General features: G+C 37.7%; 2 protein-coding genes across 8 annotated transcripts in view; one reads left to right on the forward strand and one right to left on the reverse strand.

The window, feature by feature from the left end:
* Positions 1-12,980, forward strand: part of PHF3 (PHD finger protein 3) — a 49,713-nt gene extending 36,733 nt beyond the window's left edge. For all 5 annotated transcript variants that reach the window (XM_032104719.1, XM_032104718.1, XM_032104716.1 and 2 more), the window contains 7 exons: positions 1,552-1,683; positions 2,317-2,449; positions 2,950-3,142; positions 4,725-4,872; positions 5,969-6,058; positions 7,304-7,499; positions 8,662-12,980. In XM_032104719.1, coding sequence (XP_031960610.1) covers positions 1,552-1,683; positions 2,317-2,449; positions 2,950-3,142; positions 4,725-4,872; positions 5,969-6,058; positions 7,304-7,499; positions 8,662-10,835 — 3,066 coding nt within the window. In that variant the 3' untranslated portion in view covers positions 10,836-12,980. The remainder of the gene's footprint in view (positions 1-1,551; positions 1,684-2,316; positions 2,450-2,949; positions 3,143-4,724; positions 4,873-5,968; positions 6,059-7,303; positions 7,500-8,661) is intronic.
* A 628-nt stretch (positions 12,981-13,608) lies between these two features.
* Positions 13,609-20,551, reverse strand: part of EYS (eyes shut homolog) — an 855,823-nt gene continuing 848,880 nt past the window's right edge. For all 3 annotated transcript variants that reach the window (XM_032104713.1, XM_032104714.1, XM_032104715.1), the window contains one exon: positions 13,609-15,732. In XM_032104713.1, the coding sequence (XP_031960604.1) occupies positions 14,534-15,732 (1,199 nt within the window). In that variant the 3' untranslated portion in view covers positions 13,609-14,533. The remainder of the gene's footprint in view (positions 15,733-20,551) is intronic.

The raw sequence follows: 20,551 nt of genomic DNA on the forward strand, positions 1-20,551 counted from the left end.
AGAAACAAAAAAACCCAAGAAAGTGTAGGAAGTTTACTAGGTTAATTTAAGCATGACTTCTTGAAACAGAAAGTCACTCTCTAAAACTGTGCTGAGAGTTTAGAAGGAGAAACAGGAATAAGAGGACCTGTATTATTTTTATAGAAAATTCCTTTTTGCTAGACATTGCCCCATTTATTGTGCATTTAGTCTGACGATAACTGCGGCTGCTTGGAAATGATCATTAAAAATTTTGTAGTTTACAAAATGTGGATTTATGTTGACAGAATCTTTGGTATTTATATTCCGCATCATAGAACCTAAAAGCACGATATTTGACTAGTGTAAATTCATCTGTGTGCTCAGAATGAATGTTTGGTAATAACTGATAAGGTAGAGTGGGATGCTGTTTCAGAGACTGCAGTGTGCATTGCAGTAGTAATTATTCCTGTGTTTTTTCCTTGTCATTGCACATTGTGGCTAGACCTGTTTATGAATCATGATAACTTTTGGTACTTTCTATGCAAAAACAGTTGTTGATTATCTTGAAGTTGTTTCAAAGACCTATAAAGAAGGAAAAGTTTGTTTATTCTGTATCTATCCAAAGCCCATTTTTTGTAGTGGATCTTTTTTACATTTATTTTTATAAACATCAGGGAAATTCTGAAAACAGACCATGCAAAATACTATTCCACTGCTATGAGAAATATCTTCCAAACAAAAGTGTATGCTGCTCAAAAGATTGCTGAAGGATCCCAATTATTTCAGAGAAATGCTTCAAAATTACTATAAGCTTGTAAAATAAATAGGAATGTATCGTCTGATGGTATTTTTCATGTTACTATTTAAGCAAGGCATTGAGACTGCTACTCACTATTTTTTTTTTTTTTTTCCCCCAGGATGTTTAAAAGTATGTTGGTATTTTTCGGGCAGATAAAACAATCATAGGATCCTTGTTTCCTTAGTAAATCAGGCTTAAGATATTTGGGACAGCCAGCACAACCCCTTCCTGGTGTAAGAAATGGAAATGTGCTTTAAGAGGCAATGTTAGAAATAATGCTTTATATATTTTATTTTATTGCAAGAAAGCAAAGCAGCAGTGCTGATCAGAATTAACATCTCCATTATTTTTAAGAATACCTTTAGATTTTTTTTTTGAGGTGAAGCATTAGGTTTATGTACTAAAAAGAAGCTCTTGAAAAATGATACAAATCTGCATATATTTATATCTTACCTTGTCCCTATTATTATGGGGAAAGAATGGATGTATTTTTTCTTTCTTATTTAGTTCTTGGGAAATCAGAATTGCCAGTATTTTAATTTAGGGTTGAAGGTTTGTTTTATGACTTATTTAAATGCATGCCTGGTAAGTACTTGCTTCTACACTGTAGGAGAAGTTGGACAGGCTGCTTGCATGTTTCCTTTATGAAGCTTCTTGACACTTGCAAAATAAGAATGTCTTACTTTTCTTCCTGGAGGGTTTCCTAATTGCAATACTATTAGCTCTTATATTTCTGGATTTCCAAATTTTACTGTATGGGAATAATTACACATAACTTCTTGTTTTCACAGACAATTGAAATGATTGAGAAAGAACAGAGGGAGGTTGAAAGAAGACCTATCACAAAAATTACTCACAAAGGAGAAATAGAAATAGAAAGTGAGACACCAATGAAAGAACAAGAGGAAGTAATGGAAATTCAGGTAGAAAAGAAAGCATGGCACTACAGTGTATTTAGTTCATAGACAACATGGTTATAAAGTGTTTCGTTTATGATTTTGTTGTTCAGGTCTATAATTACCTGTTAGGTCTGGTTTGAGTTTAATTTTTCTTTTATCTTCTTGGCCTAGTGATTTTGTTGATTCCCTTCCTTCTATGTTGTGTCTGTGACTGTATGATGAAGTAGTAGAAAACAGAAAGTAGAAATTAGAAAATATTCTAAATGTTACCTAAAGATAAAAAAAAAAAAATCTTCACTGAAATAGTCATTGGGCACTGGAATTATCTGCCCAGGGAGGTGGTGGAGTCACTGTCCCTGGATGTGTTCAAAAAAAGACTGGACATGGCAGTCAGTGCCATGGTTTAGTTGATGAGGAGGTGTTAGGTCATAGGTTGGACTTGATCTTACAGGTCTTTTCCAACCTAGTTCATTCTGTGATATTTGAGAATACTGATTAGTTATTGTAATGCATTTGTAGATTTTGTGATAGAACTTTACAGCTGAAGGACGTTTATGTCTGAAGGGAGGATAACACCATAAACATTTTAAGGAAGATTAGGAATATTAGAGGAGGGATAAAAAAAAGGCTAACTGAAATGTGTTTGACTTTTCTTAGGAACCTAATATGAAGTTATTTGAGAAGTCAGAGGAAGCTGAAAAGGATAAAGAAATAAACGAATCTGCATCTCCAGACACCACAAGTCAACATAAAAATCATCTCTTTGATCTAAACTGCAAAATCTGCATAGGTAATTTGGGAAAGCACATGAAAATAAATAGATCATGCTTCTATAATTTTCAGTCATAAATATCAATATACCTCAAGAATTAAAATACATGTGAATTTTTACTTAGTTTGCTGACAAAGTTATGGAAGTAGTGTTTTACTTCATAATTTACAGAAGAGACTATTAAAAGGATAGTCTATTGGCATAAACTTGTCTTCTTTTTTAAAAAAATCAGCTTCAGAGAGTGAAATCCCTATAGTGGATGTACATACTACTGTTCATTCCTCATTTCTTTATCCTATGCCATTGCAGTGGCAAATTTATGTTTAATACTGTATAAACATATACGATGTATTAATTTATACATTATATAAATATATGTGAAGTATGTGAGTTTCTTATCCTATCCCACTTCAATGGCAATATGTAGTATTTCTGGTGTGTCTTCCTTGTGTTCAGAGGAAGTCCTCTTTTTGTTTCTTTAATAAAAAATGAAAGCCATTGCACTTGCTTTTGTGCAGGCCGAATGGCACCACCTACTGATGACCTCTCTGCGAAGAAGGTGAAGGTGTCTGTTGGGGTTGCACGGAAGCAGTCAGACAACGAAGCAGAGAGCATTGCGGACGCACTCTCCTCCACATCAAGTATTTTAGCTTCAGAATTACTGGAAGATGATAAGCAAGACTCATCAAAATCATTCACACCTCTCCCAAAGTAATATAAGCTGTAGAAACAGTATTTTTAAATGAAAGACATTATTAATCGTGTTAAGCTACTATGTCTAAAGCTGCTTTTTTAATGGCATTTCATTAATCCATTTGGGTACTTGAAGTTGTACACATTTTAAGAACAGAGTTCTCTGCTGGAGTAAATGATGTGCATTTATATACATAATGCTACATACATTGTTGTCATTGCAAACTTCTAATTACCACATAGTTTACTTTCCCCAAGAAAACAACGTTTTCTGGTGCAACAAGGTTTAAAAAGAGTTCATATTACAAAAAAAATCAGTATATGGATTTCATATTGCCTTTTGCTGTTAAGGCATGTAGTATGTATAATACTTCATTTAAATGAGTGTGCCTTTGTATATGTGTATATATAAATTCAGGGAATTTGAGATTGCTCTAAACAGAGCATTTACACTGATAAATCAGGCTAGTTTCAAATTCCAAAGTAGTGCTTTTCTAGAAATGACGGGTAACAGCAGCTTGTTTGATGTTTTGTTGTATTTGCTGTCAGCTCTCTCTTCGTTTTCTTCCACACTCTGCTACTCGCTAAAAAGGAAATTGCAGTTTATGAGACTTTCTTTCTGGTTTGAGGGAGGCTTTTTTAGAAAAACATAAACTCCCAATTATTTAGAATTGACCAGAGTTCATGCTGAAATTTTGCCTTAATCAGGGCAGTGTGATCTTTTACTAAGGACAGTGAACTTTGGTTTTTGAATAGCTTACAGCAGATTCAAGGTAATTTCCAGTGTAGACAGAAATAAACGTAGGTTACCCTGTTACTGTAACAGCACAATATCTGGTACTACTGAGCAGCTTAAAACTGCTAATAGCATGCCTAGTATATTTTGATAGCAACATGTTGGGAAATGTTGAAATGTGTAATCTTTTTCATAAGGAAACACTCAGGTTGAGAAACACTCTCCTGTGAAATTATTTAAGTCATCCCATTAATTTTTTCAGCTGCTTTGTTGACAAAACTGAGGCTTTTTTTCAAAGGGAGGAAAAATGGTTTTCTATAGGTGGAGTTGGGAGGAGGCACTTACAGGAGGTGTGGAAATGATGCATAGGTGAGAAGACATGAGGAGCCAGTTTGTGGGACGAGAGAGTAGGGTGACATAGGCGTTCAGGTGGTGGACTGACAGTGGTGGCACAAAATGTAGGAGATAGAAAAACAGGATAGGCCAGCAGGCAGTGTGTTGTCATCTTGTCCCTAGCAGGGGAAGATACTGCTGTCTCTGCAGCACCTGTGCGTGTTTGTGTCCTCTTCAGTAGCATTTGATAATTCTTGGACTAAACAACTCCTCTGTTTTTAAAAGATAGATTAGTGAACTAATGTGCTGCTTATCTGACTGTCCTTCCTGTACCACAGAGGTACTCCACTGGAAGATGAGAAACATGGTTGACTGCTGGTCTCTTTTTGTTGACCCTCAAATATGCTTAACTGAAAAAGAAAATTCTTGATAATACTGCATTTCTGTGATAAAGAAAAGTGATGATTTACACTGTCTAGCATGATATATCATGTTGTAAACCAAGTGGGTTTTTGTTCGTCTTTTTTTTAGGTCAGAAACACCTGGTACTGTGGAATGTGAAAGTCTGTTTCTGGCACGCCTGAATTTCATCTGGAAGGGCTTTATCAATATGCCTTCAGTAGCAAAGTTTGTTATTAAGGCTTATCCAGTTTCTGGCTCCTTTGAATATTTAACAGAGGTATTTACATTTATTGCAAAGAATGAACAATTAATTTATTAATTTTGCCAACTTGTTTACCTTATACCCTAATAATAGTATAATGATGGAAGACAGTGACGCATGACCGTTTTACTGAATAAAGTATTTGTGGGAGGACATAGGTTAAGGTCTATGTTTGTAAGTCAAGCATTCATTACATGAACCTCTGGTTCATTTTCCCATCTATAACAGAAACCTGCGTAATGGAGTTTATTTTTTTTGCCTATCTGGTGGCAGTTCTTGTCCTAACCTTGCGTTGTGACTAAATTGTCTCTAAAAAAAAAGTTTATGTAACGTTCTCTTCTGTGTCTGAGAGACAATAAAAGCATGCAACTGCTTATAGTAGTTGTCTTCATGTCACAAAATATGGATCAGAGAGCTTATAAGGCTCCATTTTTCTTCTTGACAGCTACATAGGATGCATCACCTTTCTAATTAAAGGGGCTTAGGTCTTCTATTAGTAAGATTGTCTTTACTTTGCTGTAGATCTTCAGGGAAGTGCAGGCCATGCAGTAATCCTTAATACTAAAGGATTGTTATATGAGTATGATGCACTTTTCAAAACTCTTCTGCTTTATTTCAAAAAATTATTTTTGTGAAAGTCTGTTTCTTTTTCTTGGGAACAGTGAACTCAATAGTATCCATGAAGAATTTACATCTGTATATACATGCACATGTAGGTTATGTTTTCCCCTCATAATGAAGATGTTGAAAGTTTATTATATACATGGGTTGGAGCTCTCATTGTGGTGTGATCTTATGGATAGTTTGAGTGTTCCAGAGCACCGTACAGTTACGTTTGCAGTTAATGTTACCAGAAGGAATAGTTTTGGCAAGGTATAGATGAACAGTATTGAACAATAACTAATTTAGTACATATCATTGACTTGCACTGATATCTTAAAGGTCCAGAGTTTAAATTTTTTTTTCTGTTGTAACTTCTACTGATATTTTTAAATTATAATTTAAGAAACAAAAGAACTAAGTATGTTTTGAATTTATGAAACAGATACTGGATGAAGGACTTACCACAATATTTATGTTGGATTCATATTTCTGTTGTCCTTTCTCATAGGATTTACCTGATAGCATTCAAGTAGGTGGCAGGATATCTCCCCACACTGTCTGGGATTATGTAGAAAAAATCAAAGCTTCAGGGACCAAGGTAAGAATTTTACGTAGTAGACTTGCTGTTTAATATGCATCTTAGTCATTGTAAAGACTTGGTTTTTTTCTCTCTGAAACATTTGCAAAATAGGTGAACTTTAGGAATATCTCATGGTTATGTTGAATGGGATGGGTAGCAACTGCTGGCATTTACTTTCTTCCTACCTAACCTTAAGCTGTCATTTGCTGTGTGAGAATACTTGTCTTCCTTTGACACAGTAACTTGCCACGAATGATTGGATACAACTTCACATCTCAAGTGTTACCCTTTCATTTTCAGTAGAGTTACATTGTGCAAAAAAATCCAGCTTTTTGCTGGACTTGTCCCAGTGTGTGCCAGTTGTCCTTGTGCTGGGAAACCTAAAACTAGGAAGTCTTTTCCAGATGCCGTTTCACAAGTGCTGGATAGAAAGGAATAGCCATTTCCCTTGGTCTGCTGGCTACTTTGATTCTGACACCAGATTGCAGTTGGCCTTCTTGGCATGGATACATCACCCGTTCATACTCAGCTTGTCCACCAGGACCCCCACATCATTTTATGCCAAGCCGTTTTCCAGCCAGTCAGTTCCCCAGCCAGTCCTGGTGCATACGGTTACTCCAGCTCAAGTGCAAGATGTTGCATTTTGCCTTTGCTGACATTGACAAAGGTCAGCCTTTTTTTTCAGCCTCCTGAGGTCCCTCTGAATGGCCGCCAGTCCTTCAGCATGTGCACCACTGCCCCTGCTTAGGTGCCATCTCAGTTTTGCAGAGGGTCTTATGTCCAGACTTCCAGGCTGTTCATTAAGCCATTAAACAGCATCAGCATCATCAACTCCTGAGCTGGGCTTTGGGTGTAATTCTGGGATCTGAAGACTGGTCTTCCACTATTATGAGTGGATATCTTGGGCACAACAGACTACAAAATGCAGCTTTCTAGTAATGTTTAGGGTAGGGAGTAGAATACTTCATTGGAAGCTGGCAAGCTTCCCTAAAACTTGTTATTTAGCTGGCTGTTAAAATATTGTCTCTTTTGTCACGCACTTCAATTAATTTTTTCATCCTAAATGCTTTCTATTTGTTTTATCTAGTTCTGAACTAATTTTGGCCATGTTTCTGCTCCTTCTGTCTCCTCTGTTCTCTGCCTTTTCGGCATAGCTTTTTCTCCTCAGCGCTGCTCTTTTAAATAAAGAGCAGTCAGTAAAAAAAATAACATTTCACAGAAAAATATACTTGACCATCTTTTTCTCTCTCTTCTTGTAACCAGGAAATCTGCGTGGTTCGCTTTACCCCAGTAACTGAAGAGGATCAGATCTCCTATGCATTATTGTTCGCCTATTTCAGCAGTAGAAAACGTTACGGCGTAGCGGCCAATAACATGAAGCAAGTGAAAGATTTGTACCTCATCCCTTTAGGTTCCTCAGATAAAGTCCCTCATCATCTTGTGCCTTTTGATGGACCTGGTAAGTACAGCTTGGAAATTGGAACTTTATTATTGTAACGCTACTTAAAGAAGTTGGCAACAGAAATATAAGAAGAAATAAAATTTTAAAATGCTAGCTATTTTGTTCAAATATGTAATGAGTTTTCCATAGTATTATTCTATTAGTTTCCTTGAAAAGACATTAATTACCCCTTGCTAGATTATTCTGATATTTCAAAGACTAAAAGATTAGTGTGTGCAACCTTGTTTTATGTCTGCTACCCTCTTTCTCTAATACAGGTGGCTTTGTAGGTTTCAATGTCAGTAAACTCAGTCACACAAGTGAACTATGGTAGAAGTCATGAGTTCCAAATTGATACTCTTAATTTAAAATAGTATTTTTCATTATTTGAAACATACTAACCTTTTTTTCTAAAGTATTCCAAAGTTCCTTACAAAAAATTCATTGAAAGTTTAAAATGTAGATGGGCAAGAAAGAAAAGGTCTGGAAATGGCTCTCAGTTGTTCTGCTTACACCTGAGTTATTTTGCATCAGTTTATCTTGGTTATAAAAACTTGTAGATGATCTCTCTTTTTGAGATAGGCAGAGCCAAAATGAAGAGAGAATGAGCTACAACTCAGTTTTTTTGCAACTATAAGAACAAAATAGATAGTGAAGAGATAGGTAATAGTGTGCCTTGAAGCATGGTGCCTTTCCTGGAATGAGGGAGATGTTTCTGAAATTTGCTCTTGGTAAATCTTTGAAGAAGTATGTCTAACACAAGTTGATGAGGAGACTTCGCGTTTGCAAGTGTTCCATTTACTTTTTTTTCCTATTATACCTTGCTACCACTGTTAGCATGTTGTAGCTATGTTAGACTAACACAAAGTTTAACTTCTGTGCTGTTTCTGATGAGATTAGATGTCCTATATAACTCTCTTGTATTTTCTATTTGGAAGTTACAGTGTGTGAAACAGTTTTAATTGGCAGTACTTGAAGTCATAATTTCAATATTGGAAATACATCTTTTTATTATTTTAAGTATTGTTAATGTTTAACATGACAAGCAGAACAATTTCAAATACCATAAGATTATTACTTTCAATAGTACACTGTACGTGTATGGGGGTTATTTTTGTTAAATTTATTACCTTAACCACAATACAAAGAGATGATAAATTGCTGTTACAATTTTGTACAGGGATTGAAATACATCGACCAAATTTATTACTGGGATTGATAATTCGCCAGAAAATGAAGAGGCAGATTACTGCTGTTTCAAGTGTTACCAGTAGTTTTGCAGATGAAGCTGCTGAAAGTACCTTGAGTAGCTTGCCACCAGAGAAGAAAAGCAAGCCAAGCAAACCTGAAGTCTCTCATCATGATTTGGCACTAGAAGAAGAAGAGGAAAATAATTTTTTTAATTCCTTCACAACTGTGCTACACAAGCAGAGAAATAAACCACAGCAGTCTAATACAGATGATGCTCCAGCAGTTATTGAACCATTGGTGGAAAGTACCAAACATGAACCACCAAAGCCTCTCAGGTTTCTTCCTGGAGTCCTGGTTGGATGGGAAAACCAGCCTTCTACTCTGGAGCTGGCAAATAAACCCTTGCCAGTGGATGATATTCTTCAAAGCCTGTTGGGTACGACAGGGCAGGTTTATGAGCACAGCAAGTCAGAAGCAGGTCCTAGTGAAGACATACCATTATTAAATGAACAGGCAACCTTGAAAGAAGAAACCATGGATGTTGCTGATGTAACTGCTGAAGTTAGTGAAGCAAAGACTGGTTTGGATGATCCTCAAGAATCCACTAATGCTGCTGTAACTGTGGATGCAGCAGTTGTAGGGACCTCAGGTTCTTCAAGAAGTGCTGGTTCTTTGATGGGGCTGAGTCTTAAGGGAAAACCTCCAGATGTCTCCACAGAAGCATTTTTAGCAAATTTGTCTGCTCAGTCACAGAATAAAGAAACTGAAGAAAGTAAAGAAAATGACCCAAAGCGACAGTTACTGGAAAAGGATAGTGTTGCACAGGAAGTTAGAAGGAGCACAAATTCCAGCTTTTCTTCCTCATCAAATTCAGGAAAAAAACCCAATGAGAACAGTGTTAATGTAGGCTCTGCTGAAGGTACCACTGCTAATACTTCTAAATCACCACCATTTATTAATCTTAAAAGAGACCCACGACAGGCAGCTGGACGAAGCCAGCAGACTAATATTTCAGAAAGCAAGGACGGAGATATTAGCAGGAATGAAGACCGACAAAATGCTTCAGGAAATGATCAAGGAGAGTCAGAGAATAAACAGCCTTCTGGAGAAGGGGGCTTAAACATGTATCAAAGTGATGCACAAACCAATGAAACACAGTTCAGTTCAGCTGCAGCTAAGGCAGATAACACAGTTGCATCACAAGCAGAAGATACCAAACACTCACAGGAAGATGCGCTGATGCAAAACATTGAAACAGTGAACTCATTTAGAAGAGGACCAGCCGCAACTTCATCTCATTTTGAAACTGAAAACTCTTCTCGTTCTGAATTTATTTCCAAAGTCCCAAGCCCTATTGCAAGTGGCAGCTTCTCATCTGTTGGACCTCCGCAGCAGAATTTTCAGCATCCTAAATCTAATCCACCTGGATTTCAATTTCAGGCTCCTGCACCTCATAACTTCCCTCCACAAAACAACCCTATGTTTGGATTTCCTCCTCATTTACCACCTCCGCTTCTTCCTCCTCCTGGCTTTGGTTTTCCTCAAAATCCAATGATGCCATGGCCACCAGTAGCTCATTTATCAGGTCAGCCACCACAGTATGCCGGACCCATTGCACAAGGGCTACCTGTGGCTCACAAACAATCAAGATTTTTGGGACCAGAAAATTTTTTTCAGAGTAAAGACAGTAGGAGGCCAGAAAGACGCCACAGTGATCCGTGGGGCAGAGAAGAACAGCATTTGGAGAGAGGGTTCAGCAGAGGCAAAAATGATCGACAAAGACTTTACAGTGAAACCCATCCCCAAAAAAAGGACAGACATGAAAAAGAGTGGAGCAACGAAAAATACTGGGAACAAGATTCTGAAAGAAACAGGCGCCGAGACAGAAACCAGGAAAAAGAGAGAGAGCGGAAGAGTAGAGAGGAAGGACAGAGAGACAAAGAAAGAGTGCGATCTCCACACAGTGATAGAGCTGCTGATGGAAAAAGCCCCCGAGAGACTAGAAACCCAGAAAAAAAGACAGAGAAGCCTAAAAGTGATGAACAGGCTCATGAAAAAGATAAGGAGAGGGAGAAAAGCAAAGACAAGCATAGAGAACGAGAAAGTGAAAAGAACAGAGAGAGACATAGGGACCACAGTGACAGAACTAAAAGCAAAAGGTAAAAAGATGCAGGCAGTCTTTTAAAATTATTTCAATAAACTGTTAGAGTAACGTTGTAAAACTTTGTATGACAAAAAAAAAAAAAAAAAGAGCCTGCTAGGATTGTGCCATCTTTTTTATTCCGTGTTGGTGTTTTGCAGAAACAAGTCTGTGTTTTGGTACCACTCAATGTACCAATACTCATCCTTTTTTTCATTATACCAACTATCGCTAGAAGTAGGAGTTTAATATTTTTAAGAATTTTACATTGCTGTATATTCAAAATTTTAAAGATTTCTTTTATTAATATGCAATAAAGGCTTAGGAATTTTCTTAGCTGAGGAAGTTGGCATTAGTAAAGTCTGCAATATAGTTGCTGCCTTTGGTAATTTGTGCTCTCTTCTGTTTTAAGATGCTCTGATAATTTTAAAGCTGGTTTTCATACAATAACCTTCTTTTTAAATTGCACTGTTTTTAAAGACTGCAGCAAAGCCTCAGAATCCACACATTACAACAAAACATAATATGCTCGGTGGTGTGAAGAGTTTGGATTTTTTTTTAAATTATTCAGTAGTACAACAAAAAACTCAAATGTATTTCATTATATTATATTTCAAGTATTTCCTAAGCATCTGAAGCAGTTTGTGACCAGAAATTGGAAGGCTGAGCTGCTCAAATGTTACTGCTTTAAACTGCACTTGTTTTAATAAGAAAGCATTTCTAACCTAAATTCTTGAAAATTATTTGTAGTAGTAAATTCATTTCTCCCACCATTTTCCATGCTTCAAAAACTTGAATACCTAAGCTTGTACATTACTTTGTGTTTTGCTATCCTTTTTACTGTAAAATGTAAATATTTTAAGGGATATTTTGATTCTAAAATGATAAAACTTTCTCACATACTGTGTGTGTTTGATTTCATAGCTGTGAAACTGTAGGCTAAATGAATATAGAAGGCTGAGTCACAGAATGCCACGTGTTGTACACTTCATGGCTCGGTTTGTTTTGAGTTCTGGAGAACAAAGAGGGGGGAGAAGGGCAGAAGTGTTTGTACCCTTGGAACTTCTGGTAACTTCGTATTTTGTGGACTACCATTCACCAATGCCAAACAACATGCAAACATGAAAACAAATCACCTACTCTTATACTTAAGAGTATACTTATTAAAATACACTGGGCATCTCGTTGAGTCTATCAGAAACAGCAAAAATATTCCACTGTATAAAGAAAAACTGAGGTTTATTGTTCCAGTTTTCAGCATTTTGTTTTTCCATTCTGAGTACACAACCTTACTATGCTGCTGACAGAGCATTTTGCACTTTGCTGTAGAAAAGCCTCTTCTTTCCAGAAAGGTCTTCCCAGTTTAACAACACCTTAATTGTTGGTTTTAATTATGAATATATTTTAAGGTAAATTTTTACTTGTATACCTTTCAAGAAACCTCACGGTCAAATTGGCTAAAAATCTTGCACTGAATGAAGGAGGTGGTAGACTTTTATTAAGTGATGTTTCTTAGGCTCACAGTTGAGAAGACTAATTTTAAAAAATCCTCAGTAACTAAAAGAAATATTCAAACATCTTTAAAATAAAATTAGTCTTTTCCAAATTAATTCCATGGTCTGTGTAGCAGTAGTGCCATTGACTATATCTGGTAGTATTATACATGTGTTTTGTTGTTTAAGTATTTACACCAGAGTTCTGTAGGCACAGAAGTGCACCAAAGCATTGTTCTCATTTTTGGAGTAAGCTTTAAATTGACAGTTCTGCATGTGAAGATTTTCTTTCAATCCATTGAAAAGTAGTCTACTCCAAGTCCACTGGTGATCTGCCTCTCACATGTGCATCCATCTCTGCTTTGAAAATAAACTGGAAGCAGTGAAAATTGCAACTGCCTGTATGGAAGGGATGGGAATGCTTTCTGCCAGAAATACCAGAAATAATTTGTTTAAAAGAATATGTAAACATTTTTCAAGTTTGCTGAGTGCTTTGCTACCTGCCTTGTGTATGTAAAACCTGAAGAGAGCCACAGTAAAACAGCTCTTGAGGGAGAGTTTTGTTAAGTGTTTAAATTAACAAACAGCAACAGTCTCCAGGATTTGTTCCTAGGATGTGAGTTAGTGTAATGGGAATAAATCCTGCTACTACAGGAATAAAGGATTTTACTTCTCCATGGCCTTCAGTCACTGTCCTTCCAACATTTGTGTTAGCTGGAAGTACTCCGATTGCTTGTTCCTTGTTTTACACTGAATCACTGCTCAGATCACAAAAGGCAATGTGAACTGCTTAGGAACTGGCAGTACACCAGAAGCCCCAGAGAGAACAGGATAAACCTTAAATATGCTCCCTTCTCCAGCATCACATGGTCATAAAAGGCCCTACTTAGAGAAACTGGAAGAGAAGAATCTGGGGACAGCTCAAATGCCAGGTGGGCTTCATGAGCTGCCTTTTGGGAAAAGGTGCAGAAACTGTTGCATCAGGCTGATCACTTGAGGGCTCAGAGCAGCTGAAGAAGATAGAATGAACCTCACAAAGATGTTTGCAGATGCTTAGTAAAACATCTGGGGGTAGCTCCCATGCACTTTAGTTATCTTTAAGTCACCTGCAACTGACTTGACAGTGCTTTCATTGCTACACACTAAGTATGGTGATGTGGAAGCAAACGTGTGTCACCTAGTTCTAGATGCTTATGGCCTTTGCTCCATAATGCACACCCCATCCTCACCTCCCTCTCCACCCCAAAATAGTTACTTGTTTCTGACAGGTACATGCTGATGACTTGCTTTCAGAGAATTTCCATGCAAGGAGGTGATGGTTTATTATGTGCTTTTGAGCAATAGTAAAGTGAAAAAGGAAAAGATAGGAAACAATCACTATTATTTTTATTTAATAATTTTACTTACATACTAAGCCAGCAATGAAATGAGAAATGTAGATGCCATCATACATCATGGGTGTAAGCACATTAAAATAGAACTTGAATTTTTTTTATTGCTTCCTAAAGTAGAATATAACACAGCTTTTTGAGAAGGAATGGAATTTTTGTGTTTATGTATGAACAGCTCTATTTACTTTTGAGATTAAAAATTAATGAAAAATATATTCATAGAAATTTGGTTTACTATGACCAAAACCTCTGTCTCTTAACAGACTCAGAAAGGAGGGAGAACAACTTCATTACCTAATTAGTCTTTGTGGGCTTAACAAGTAATTACAGCTGTTAAGATTTTAAAAATTCTCTGCAGTTAATGTGCTTTTTCGCTCAAGTACACCTTTTCTTCCCCCACCAATTTCAGTTTTTACACTTGACCATAATATTATAGAACTATAAAAGAAACATTCTAGTAAAATTTAAGAGTTGGAGAAATAGGTAACAGTTGTCTGTTCTCATAAAGCAACAAACAACACTTGAATGATGGTTGGCTTTATAAGCTTCACTACCTCTTTGTTTACAAAACTATTAGCAGCACAATAAAGAAAAAAAAACCTGCAGACTTTCCCATTATTTTAAAGTAAATGCTAAAGAGTATGTATAAATAATTCTAGGAGTAAAACAGTTGATCATATTTTATATGCTATTAATACTCCACATAAATTTGTCCCTTATTACTTTTTAAGTGCTTTCTTACATTGGTTGCTGAGTCATACACTGCCAGCTAACACAATAAACAGAAGGAAAAGGAATTTTATCATTTTTTAAAAGTGTCTTGGACAGTTTTTTCAATTAATTTCCAGAATTTCCATCATAAATGTTGTACCCTTCTGCTTTCATTAGCTGAATCTTTTTAGAATCTTGGAAGAGCACAACATCTTTAATTTTACCAATGAATTCCTTCTGAAAAAGCCCTGTAGTGACTGTATTGACTTTCCTGCCAATTTCAAACCCACCAAAGTAGCAAATGCCATCGTAGTTCAAAGCAGTGTATTTCCTTTGTGGGTCAATATCTTCAAAAAGGATTAGTTCCTCATCAAGATAAACCTTAATACAAGTTTGGTTTTGGACTACAGTAATGAAATGCCATCTTCCAACAGAACAGGTAAAGTATTTGCTATGCATTAGAGGAACAGAGATTCTTTCTCCAAGATTAATCACAACTTTTAAAGTTCCATTGGCAAGACCAATGGCAAGGAAGTCATTATCTTCATTTTCACTTTTTCCCATCCATGCTATTAAGCCTTCAGTTTGATTGGTAGTAAAATTTAAAGAAAGGCGGCTGTACTGGAGATCTCTTTTTCCATAAAAAGGATCTGTGTATTTAATGTAGGAGTTACCAACAAACTTTGCTATATAAAATTTGATTTTGTTATTGCAGTACTTACCTGTCCAGCCTAGTGCACATACACAGGTATATGAAAATGAAGAAGGTTGAGGAATACAGAGCGCGTGAGACCCACACATATTTTGTGAACAGTGAATAGATTGTTCACACGTGGTCCCTGTCCACTCTCTTGGGCAGGAACAAGAAAAGCCTGAGTTTTCAACTAGACATGTTCCATTATTTTTGCACACAGTGTAACCACAATCTGTTCCATCACAGTCACCAATGTTGGCTCCACCTTTGGGGTCAGTCACAGTAAGCTTCAGTTCCCTGTTGTTTATAACAATTTCTCGAATACAACCAGTGAAACCTGTGGGTTCATTTTCTATTGCCATTGGATTGACAAGGTTTAAGGAGGACACCCCTCCGACAAAAAAATCTGTGTGTGTGTCTAGTGCATTCATTCCAGGACTAGCTTTTTGTGTAACGTTTATGCCATCCAGGTCCAGGTAGCCTTCATTACCAACTCTTCCTGCACTGAGTGAGTGCCATGTATTTCCATTTGCATGGACCTTCTGAAGGGTCTGTAGGATGACGGTTTTGTCTCCAAGGTTGTAGCGTAACTGTGTAAATCCATTTGCTAATGATATACATAGAAAGTCACCTGTAAAAAACAGTATAAAATAGTTTTAATTTTTAGAGGGGTTGCGCTGAAGAACAACATATTCATAATTCTGATGCTTTTGTGCCTGCATTTCCTTGGACCATCCTCATATCTAAATCACAAAAAGGGAAATGTTCCCTGATGAACTGCTCTTGGCCTTTTTTTTTTTCCATTATTGGAAACTGAGCTCATATTTGCCTCAAAGTAAAAAGCCCAACCTTCTGAAAAGCTCTGTTTTTGTGCAGAGACTAGGTAAGTGAGGTAGGAGGAAACAGGATCACTTTGGCGTCCAGGAAATATGAATTGCTGTTCCTGATTCCACTCTCCCAGTGGAAAAGAATAAAGTTTTGGCCAAATTACAAAGGCAGAAATACTCTCAATATGCTGAATAAAGGCTTGATGGATTTGTCAGTTTAATGAACAGGTTTGTCTGTACCAGACATACTCTGCTTTCCCTGAAAGCTCCTTTTCACAACAGGGATGTTTTGGGGTTAATAATCTGACATCTGGAAGAGCAGATACTCTTTTTATTGCATTGTTCTTCTGGAGGCCTTCATGACCTTAGAAGGGAGTTATCTCTTCTTGTACTACCAGTGTTTCTGGCCTTACAGGCAGTGCAAAAGGGAGAGAGAGTACCACTTCAAACTGTACTTTCAAGCATGAAGAAGGAAAGCTGGGAAAGGTTAGGAAATGAGAGCTGGAAAAGTTTGTAAGAGCAGCAACGGAGTCTAATAGGGGAGGTGACAGGGAAGCAGAAGAGGACAGCAGAAAAGTCTGCAAATTAAAGTTATATTCTCAAATTTTTTGAGGTCTGCCTGTGCAATTTAACTTTTATTTATTACTTTTGGAAATAATAGACATCAGGTTGTTATCAATTAAACCGGTATATATGTTTGTTAAATTTGAATGCAAGCTTTCCTAATAGCTAGCAGTCCAGTAGATTCAACATTCCTAAGGGTGGACCTGTCAGTAGAATGATGAAGTTTGCTCTCATGTGTGTTTAATTTCTGAGTATTTCTAATCCTTGAATTACATTGCCTGTAGTGAAATTGAATGGCCTAATTTACTGGAGGCTTGTGAAAGTTGCTAAAATTATACCTCCCTAATCAAGAGATGTTCAGGTTGCCATTTAGGCAGGGTGGGGCTGTTTCAGTTGTATTAGTGGCTGTAGAGCACGTTACTTCATGCCTCACCTTCCCTGCTCCAGATACCCATGAAAAGAACAAGAAAAAAGCTCTTCCTTCTTTCAACTCTGGTGATGGCAGAGCACTTGCTTGTAGCTTGCTAGTTCCAGTTGTGATGATCTGGCTCACTTGCCTGTATGTGGTGTTCTTTTCAAGGACCTTGCTTGGTTGTTTTTTTTTTCCAAAAAATTAATATAATTTCCTTCACTTGTGATTTCTCCTGCTTAGTGATGTGGCTTTAAGTGTGCTTGATTTTTCAGTGCATAATTTGAATGCACTCGTTTTGTTTCAGCAATGTACATAACCTGCTTGTCTATTTCTTTTATCAGGCCCTCAATCCTAGGGTAAGAAAGGAGCATGAGGAAAAGTTTCTGAACTACCTCTTTGGCAGCCTTCAATCCTCTCTCCTACCCAGACATGCAGACTTGCATAAGGACACAAGTACTCATATTTTGCTGTCTAGGAAGAAGGAAAACATCTGACCAGGGCTGCTGTTGCATCTGGCCTGTAATCAAGACCCAAAGAAGCTGGCAGTTCTCCAAGACTTCTGGCCCGCAGGGAAGGGTTTTGGTAGCTTTGCACATTTGATGATGATCTGTCTGTTTTAGAATCTTTAATCTTATCTCAAGAGCAAATCTGTGTTACTGAATCTGCTACCTACAGTGTAAAGAGGTTATTGCTGAGTACTCTGTTCTGGCACAAATTTGAAGCCTCACTTCAAATTGGAGTAACTTCTGCTCCTTATGAACAAAACAATTACTTTCCAGTTTCAACTCTCCCTGAGGCTCTTGATGCACTTTCTTACTCCTCTGGTTAGACCCTCTCTTTTCACAGATGGCTTGCCATTTTAGTCTTTGGCAAGAACAACAGAGTGCTGAGATAAATTTTAGGATCTGAAAGTTGATCCTAGGGTGCACTCAGTATTTCTCCATGAAGTTTATCATATCATAGGTAATACTAGGGACAACTGGCTGAAAACATCTTACAACTGTGATGTATGTTCAGTGTCCAAGAAACTTCCTCCTAACGTGAAGGATGAGCTTATCTTTGATCCTTTTCATTTTAGCAGCCAGTAACATTTTCAGCAAGGGATCTCCGTCTTCCCTGTCTCTGAGGGCCAAGTTGCACAGCTGGAGCCTGTGCAGGCCAATGTCATCATAAGAATTGTATCACCAGTTTAAACAGATGTCATTCTTGCCACTGATTTTCTCTTCTTGGCAGTCTCGGTGTAGGAGACAATGAAGCAGGGTGGTTTTTCACTATTTCAGTTTGATCATTGCTCAGACCTGTCTCATATAACCTGTGGCCAGAGACCTTTCTGAGGAAGTTTACTTTTGTTAAGCATGAAGGAGATGACATGCTTAGTTTTTCCAGCACTAGACTGTATAGCTGGTCCCCCCTTTCTTGAAAATACGACCTACACACAGGACACACAACTTTGCTTCTGGCTTTTCAGATTAGCATCTCATCTAATATGGGCTATTCATCTCCATCAGTGGTGTCACAGAAAAAGCAGAGACTCCTGAGGTAGGCACTCACAGTTAGTCTTTTGTTGTGCATGCAAGTCTTTGCCCAACCTGTTGGATGCAAGGAACTGTAAGGCAATCTGTGTCAGTAAGGTTGAATCTCCTTTAGAAATAGACTGTTGTAGCTTAGCTGGGCCTTGAAACTGCAACATGTCAAGACTCTGGGTGTTGAACAAAATTATTACTAGCATTCAGTTCTGTTCTGATGCACCTTCCTTCCCCTGTCATATTCCCTGTTTCAATAAAACAAAAAGTGGTTTTTTATAGCCCAAATGCTACAAGATTGTTTTCTTCTCAAGGAAAGGGAATTTTGTAGCAGGTATTGCCTTAAGGAAAGACCTGTTCTGAAGATAAAACAGCACTTCTACCTGCAAATCGTAGTTCAGGGTTTTCACCAAGTGACAGAATGTCAAAGTTGCTCTGCCTCAGAGTGGATTGTCTCTATTCCATATTAGCAGCCAGAACTCCAAAGCAGGTGTGAATTTTTCTTTGTAACCTTATTTTCATGGTTTTATTATGTGCACAAGTCGCACCAGCTGCCATATCGGATGTCAGAATTCCCAGAAGCCTAGTCAGCCCTGTGTCTTGAGCAGTTAGTTCCTAAAAGTGGGAGTTAATGAAAAGTCTCCTGTAAGTACATCCAACTGCTACTGTGAGATCTGGATTATCTGTGATAGTGTCTTCTTAGGATGAATTCTGAGTGCATCACAAAATTTTTCAGCTTGCTACTACTTTGAAAAAGTATGTAAGTCTCTTCAACAAATTGGTTAGTCACACTGTCAAATTTTAAATTCTTCCAAATGGTGACAATGCCCTTCCATGTTCAGTCTTTATCTGGACATGCAGGTGTGTCTGTATACCCCCATCCAAAGAGGGGATCATGCTCAAGCAGTATCAACTCTCCATATTTCTATGTTACCATAGGAAACTCGTGTACATCATAATTTGTCAAAACTTGGTACAGTTGGAAGTGCATTCTAGGAATATTGCACTCTACTTGGAGGTGTCATATTCAGGCCAGAAGCATCACCAGAGTAAAAAATGTGATAATATTCAATTTACACAGCTGTGTTGGGCAAAGATCTCTGCATTTACTGCCTATACTACCAAATATGCCTAATACGGATGTATTTCCTAGAAGGGCTGAATACAATGTCAGAGGGTCTCAGGTTGACGCACTGTGAGCTGGGATGGCATCCTGGATGGTATTTTTAACATTTCTGTTTCAAGGTCTCTTCTCTTCTTTAGTGACTTAAGTCTACCCTTGTGCTCTGGTGTGTGTGTGTGTAAGGCAAGGCCTTTATTACCTACTAAAAGAGTACCTGAGGTTTTTCCTACACTCCACTGCAAATTAAGACGGATTTCCCACTAGTTTGTATGGCCAAAGGAGCTTCCAGAACATACTTCTAAATAACTTTTGAAGTAGTGGATGCAGTCTTGTAGTCAGTTCACTTTTTTGCTGCTTTTATCATGGTCCAGTGATAAGAGAGATGCAAGCGTCCCCGAAGGCTCCCTGTGTGCTCAAAACTCACATTAGTTCCTGGGACTGCTGAAGGTCTAGGTTCCTTTAAGCCACGTGTTGCTTGTCTTTTGTCTCATCCTGTGTTACTGAGCAGAAGCCTCTATGCTAAGCTGGGGACAGAGGCTTTGATGAGCTCAGTGCCTCAGCAGCTTCTGCAGCTTAAGTGTCCCAGGAGTGTCACTGTGGTTTCCTGGTTACTGAATATCTACAGTCTTGGTTCCTTTAGTTGTTTCGGAGCCCTGAGACAGCATCTCTGGATGTATGTTTGCAGTCTCTGCCTTCTCTTGGTTTTACCTCACCCTTCTGCCCTCTGGCTCAAGCCCAGAATGCCAGTTTCTATTACTGTGGTATTGAGTAGCATTTCCTCCACTCTCCTTCCACCTTTTTTTTCAGAAGTTGTTATTGATCATTGGTGCCATCTTGGTGGCAGAGCAAACATTTGAACCTTTTATTCTCATAAGCAGTAACATTCATGGGAATCATTCCCAGTTAATGAAACCTTTTACTCAGCAGAACTGTAGGTTCTGCTACGTGCTCATCTTCACTCTAAACTGACCTTGTTAAGCCACCATAGTGCAATGCCTGTG

Source organism: Corvus moneduloides, chromosome 3, assembly GCF_009650955.1.
Source record: "Corvus moneduloides isolate bCorMon1 chromosome 3, bCorMon1.pri, whole genome shotgun sequence".
Taxonomy (NCBI): Eukaryota; Metazoa; Chordata; class Aves; order Passeriformes; family Corvidae; genus Corvus; species Corvus moneduloides.